The sequence below is a fragment of the Mesoplodon bidens genome (genome assembly GCF_964165515.1).
Source record: "Mesoplodon bidens genome assembly, chromosome: 12".
Taxonomy (NCBI): Eukaryota; Metazoa; Chordata; class Mammalia; order Artiodactyla; family Ziphiidae; genus Mesoplodon; species Mesoplodon bidens.
This window is the reverse complement of record NC_138168.1, coordinates 73,371,934-73,377,828: the sequence shown is the minus strand read 5'-3', so window position 1 is coordinate 73,377,828 and position 5,895 is coordinate 73,371,934. Positions and strand designations below refer to the sequence as shown.

The 5,895-nt window shown below is 43.4% G+C and overlaps 1 protein-coding gene across 1 annotated transcript; it reads left to right on the top strand.

Moving 5' to 3' along the window:
• Positions 1-224: 224 nt before the first annotated feature.
• On the top strand, positions 225-1,004 carry SF3B5 (splicing factor 3b subunit 5). Its single transcript, XM_081250963.1, has 2 exons — positions 225-655; positions 767-1,004. Exon 1 carries the CDS (start codon positions 375-377, stop codon positions 633-635), a length of 261 nt encoding a protein of 86 aa, XP_081107089.1. The 5' UTR covers positions 225-374; the 3' UTR covers positions 636-655; positions 767-1,004.
• The last annotated feature ends 4,891 nt before the right edge of the window (positions 1,005-5,895 follow it).

The window sequence follows — 5,895 nt, the reverse complement described above, 5'->3', positions numbered from 1 at the left end:
CATCACTCAGGGGTCCCAAGAAGCCTGCGCTCACCACCTCTCGGAGACCACAAGTCCCAGCATGCAAAGCTCCTGTTAGAAAAGGGCCACTAACTAGACCAGGATGCAACGCTCTGCGAAGGGGCGGGGCTCTCTATGGGGGCGGCCCAGTGGTAGCGTCGCCTGGGCAACTCCAATTCGGTGACAGAATACACTTCCGCTTCCGCCTCTGAGCCCTGGGACCGGGAGTCTGCACGACTTCGTAGTGTGACGTCGTCCGTCTGCGACCGCGCGGCTCCGGAGGTTACGCCGGGTGGCCTCTCCGGTTTGAAGCCCCAGAGCGGTTCCTTGTCGTCTGCGGCCTCTGACCTGGGAGCAAAGGGAAAAGCGGCGAGATGACGGACCGCTACACCATCCACAGCCAGCTAGAGCATCTGCAGTCCAAGTACATCGGCACCGGCCACGCCGACACCACCAAGTGGGAGTGGCTGGTGAACCAGCACCGTGACTCCTACTGCTCCTACATGGGCCACTTCGACCTTCTCAACTACTTCGCCATTGCCGAGAATGAGAGCAAAGCGCGAGTCCGCTTCAACTTGATGGAGAAGATGCTGCAGCCATGCGGCCCGCCAGCCGACAAGCCGGAGGAGAACTGAGACCCCGCCGTGTCACCGCTGTACGTGAGCATCTCTCCCTGAGTTCCGCCGGTTTGCCGTCATTCCCGCGTGTTCCTTCCCCAAGGGGACTGATTTTCCATGGCTCTGCTTCTCGTGCTTTACTTGTGCAGAGGTGCTTACTGGGGGCGTCCCGCCTGACCTGCCTTCCTGTGGACCCTGTTTTCTTGTGGAACACAGCGTTGGGAGACCGTCAGGACCCCTGAGAACTGTTACCGGACCGTGGAGAGAGCCTAAAGCCAGCAAACGTTAGAGAAGACGGCACTGGAGTGAGACGGGATTTAGAGGCTCGTTTTCGGCTAGTTGATTGTCGTTGTTGTTTTTTCTATAAAGTTTGGAAATGTTTCAGTCTCTTGGTGTGGACTACTTGTGTTCTGGTGGAGGGGTCCAGGGACAGCTCTGGAACTGTGGTTTCAGGGGAGGCGGGAGGATGGGGGCGGATAAATAAGGGGAGGGTTGCGGAGGGGTTGGGCGGTAGTGCAGGACCAATGTTCATTGCCGGACACTTAAATGCGTCCTGCCCAACGTTTAGAATGTTCCCCAACCCCGACTTTTCCCAAGAGCTTTTTTCAGGCCCATAACGCTTTCAGTATTGAGGTTTGTGATCATTGTATCCCTTCTTTTTCTTTCATTCAAAAATATCTTTGCTGGCATTGCCCTCTCTCTGTAAATTGCATCCTCTCTTTCTTTTGGGACTTTGTGGACGTGTTTCGAGAATTGACAACCTGTCAAAACGAGTTATTTCATTAATTCACCATTCAACAAATATCTGTTGAGCGCTATGTGGCAGGCATTTCCCAAGCTTTAGGGGCTTGTATTACACTAGATGGGGGAGCAGGAGGCCCCACGAACTGTAGACATAAGTAAGCAAATGTTAGAAGGTGCTGTGGAGAATGGGACTAGAAGTAGGGTTGCAGTTTTAAACAGGACGCTCATGTTAGACTATTGAGAAGGTGACATTTGAGCAGAAGCTTTAAGGAAGTGAGGGAAATAGCCATGCAAAAACTAAGGCTATTACTTTCCAGGCAGAGGGAACTTCCAGTGCAACGTTCCTAACACAGGATTGTGTCTGACTTGTTGGAGGAACAGCAAAGAAACAAGTATGACTGAAGGGAGTGAGCAAGGGGAAGAGTACAGGGATAGATTATGGAGAGGGAACAGGTAAGAGTAGAGCCTGGTGGTCCAGTGTAGACTTGTGGCTTTTACCCTGAAAAGGTGGGGAGCCATTGGAAGATTTTTTTTTTTTTTTTTTTTTTTTTTTTTTTTTTTGCGGTATGCGGGCCTCTCACTGTTGTGGCCTCTCCCGCTGCGGAGCACAGGCTCCGGACGCACAGGCCCAGCGGCCATGGCCCACGGGCCCAGCCGCTCCGCGGCATATGGGATCCTCCCGGACCGGGGCACGAACCCGTATCCCCTGCATCGGCAGGCGGACTCTCAACCACTGCGCCACCAGGGAGGCCCTGGAAGATTATTAAATTATACGATCTGACATATTTCAGATCAGTGGGTCTCAAACATTTTGGCCTTGGAACACCATTACATTCTTAAAAATTCTTGAAGACCCCACAGAGCTTTTGTTTTAGAAGGTTATAGCTGTTGCTGGTCACCAAATTAGAAATCAAAACTGAGAAAAAATTTAAATACCTGTAATTCATTTTTAAATAACAATAATAAAACCATTACATGTTAACAAAAACATTTTTTATGAAAAATAACTATTTTCCAAAACAAATAATTTCGTGAGAAAAGTGGTGCGCTTTTTTTTTTAAACAATTTTGCAGATGTCTTCAGTATCTGGCTTAGGATAAAACAGCTGGATTCTTGTATCTGCTTTTGCATTCAAACTATTGGGATATGAAGTTTTGGTTGAAGTATTTAAAAGACCACTTCACATAAATATGTAGTAAGGGAGAAATCTTTTTTTAATTTATTTATTTTTGGCTGTGTTGGGTCTTTCTTGCTGCGTGTGGGCTTTTCTCTAGTTGCGGAGAGTGGGGGCTACTCTTCATTGTGGCGTGCAGGCTCCTCATTGCAGTGGCTTCTCTTGTCATGGAGCATGGGCTCTGGTGTGTGGGCTTCAGTAGTTGTGGCACGCGAGCTCAGTAGGTGTGGCACACGGGCTCAGTAGTTGTGGCTCGCGGGCTCTAGAGCACAGGCTCAGTAGTTGTGGCGCATGGGCTTAGTTGCTTCGAGGGATGTGAGATCTTCCCGAACCAGGGCTCAAGCCCGGGTCCCCTGCACTGGCAGGCGGATTCTTAACCGCTGCGCCACCAGGGAAGCCCCAGGGAGAAATATTTTAATAGCCTTTTCAAATAATTGTGGATATTCTTTGACACTCTAGCAAAACCCAACAAGTGGTAATTTCTTAGAAATTAGTTACAACATGGGGGCTGGTCAATCAACTTTTCATTCTCTATTACATTAATATTCATTAATCTGTCTTGAACTTTGTGGATCTTTTACCCATATGTGATTTTGAAATATCTTGCATTGCTCATTTGGAAAGTGTTGGCTCACTGAGTTACACAGGCCCTCTAAGTGTTGACACATTTCATTGTGTCAACATATCAAAATATGTACTTCGTACATATTATTAGTATCACCACTGATCTCATCAGGAAAGTCTTATAGTATATGAAAGCTGAAAAACTAACAACGGTGGTATAAGTTTTCCACAATTTGGAGTTTTTGCTTGATAGCTTAAATTTGGTCACTGATAGCAAATACTGTCTGTTGTTTTCCTTGAAATGACAGGCCCGTTTGGTTCCTTTTCAAGAAAATATCTGTCAAATACCCTGAGTAACTGCAGTTCATCAATCTTTCAAGTAAAAATGATGTTCCTTAAGAAAAAAAAGCCAGTTGAGTTTGTAACTCAATAGCAAGTGCTTTTTCTTGAGAAAACCGTTGTGCTTTGGTGGCAGCAGAAATGCTTTATGCATACTACCAATTTTGTCATGAGAAATATTTTAAAAGATGTGTCCTCATGGGCTAAGAGTTCATAAAATCAGTACGTTTTATTGCTTCATCAAGGACATTCTGAAGTGAAACTGAGTTGATTTTTTTATTTTGTTTTTATTGCGAGTACATGGCAGTGGAGAATACAATGACTACCAGTAGTTCGGTGCCACTATCTTGATTGATGCTAAGTGCTAGTAGTTTTACTCACTGTTGCTTTTGTACCATCTGTACAAATGTTAACACAGTGAAAAGGGCGAATAAAATCTTAGTATTATTAAGAAAATAGTGTTGACTTCACAGATCTCTGAAGTTCCTTTCCTACCATTTTCACTTGAAAATAAAACTAAGAGACTGACAGATTAAACTATAGTTATTTAGACTTGAGTATTTAGCAGATATTTTCTCCATAAATGAATGAGATGGGCCATCACTTCAAGGAAAATAACTGAACTGCTGTTTCAGGGGATCTTTCTGGCTGCTGTGTTGAGAACAGATAATAGGTAATGTAATAGAGAACAGATTGTAATTGTCAGCAACTAAATAAAAGTATCAATACTAATGCTTTTCCCCCCATAAAGAGTAGGAGAGAGTCAAACTGTAAATCCCCATCCTTACAAAATTGGCATGAGAGTGAGCCCTTGTCCCTCATTGGAGTCTGTAGCAGTAGACCAAGAGAGATGACAACCTGAATTGGAAGTAAAGAAGGCACTGGATATTTAGTATGGGGTAGCTTATATAAAGAATCAAATGAGGACTTCCCTGGTGGTGCAGTGGTTAAGAATCCGCCTGCCGATGCATGGGACACGGGCTCAATCCCTGGTCCGGGAAGATCCCACATGCCATGGAGCAGTTAAGCCCATGGGCCGCAACTACTGAGCCTGCGTTCCAGAGTCCACGAGCCACAACTACTGAGCCCACGAGCTGCAACTACTGAAGCCCACGTGTCTAGAGCCCGCGCTCTGCGACAAGAGAAGCCACTGCAACGAGAAGCCCACGCACCACAACGAGGAGTAGCCCCCGCTCGCTGCAACTAGAGAAAGCCTGTGGGCAGCAATGAAGATCCAACGCAGCCCAAAATAAATAAATAAATAAATAAGAATCAAATGAGTAATGTGGAAAATAAAGAACTGCAAGAATTTAGAAGAAAGTTAGTAACCTAAAGACCACCATGAACTGGCTTGGTTTATATTGTTAGGATTCACAGGGACAAGGATTTTGGTCTGTTTTATTACCTGATATAGCTCAAGTGTCTAGAATTGTGCTGGCACATGACAAGTGTTCAATAAATGTTGAGTGGTGATGTGGAAAGATAGGGCTTAATCTAGACAATACTCTAATTTATGTTTTAGGCAGTCTTCAAGTTCACCAAAGTAGGTCATACCAAAGAAAAGAGATATTTGAAAACATGCTTCTTAGATAGTCATAATAGCTAACATATTGGTAGCTTTCATGGTGTACCAAGTGTTCTATCTTATGTGATCTCTGGGAGGTATTATCTTTGTTTTACAGATGAAACAGCTTCAGAAAAGCTATTTGCCCAAGGTCACACAATTACTATGTGGCTAAGCCAGGATTTAAACCAAGTCTTTCTAGTTGCAAAGTACAAAGTCTTAAATATACTGTTGCCCATGGAGGTCTAGTATATGAAAATCATATTAGAATAATTTGAAATAAGTTACTGTCTCAGATGAAAAATGGAAATATTAAAAGTTTAGTAGGTTCTAATGAAGGAATATCAGACCAGTGTGAAAGTTCTTATATAACTCTAAGTAAAAAAATGTAATTTGAAATATATTGTGTAAAGATAATTTTAATGGGAATAATTTATGTGGAAAAAATCCATTGAAAGATTTGAAAGTAAACAAAATGCAGTTCAAATAAATTTACTTGAACCTGTTACTCTTTTTTCTGTACTGGTATAAAATAATATTTGTATCAAACACAGGAGGGCAGCAGATGATACTCTGGTAGAAATTGCTTTTGGAAAGAGCTCTAAACTTGTAGATTTCTGCTAATGGGAGAAAATCAATTCTTTTTATATTATTTTCAGTGATGTCATTAGAAAGCCACTTCGTGAACTATAAAGTGATAAACATGTTTTATCTTTGACAAATATGTAGTGAATACTACAGATCACGGTATTATACTTACAAGGATGGGACAAGGTAAGGACCCTACCCTTAAAAGGATACTAGTTAGGGAAATGGATACAGCACCACATAAATAACTCTGATCTGTAATGGCAAGAGGTGAGTGCTAAAGAAAGATAGAAAAAAGGTGATAG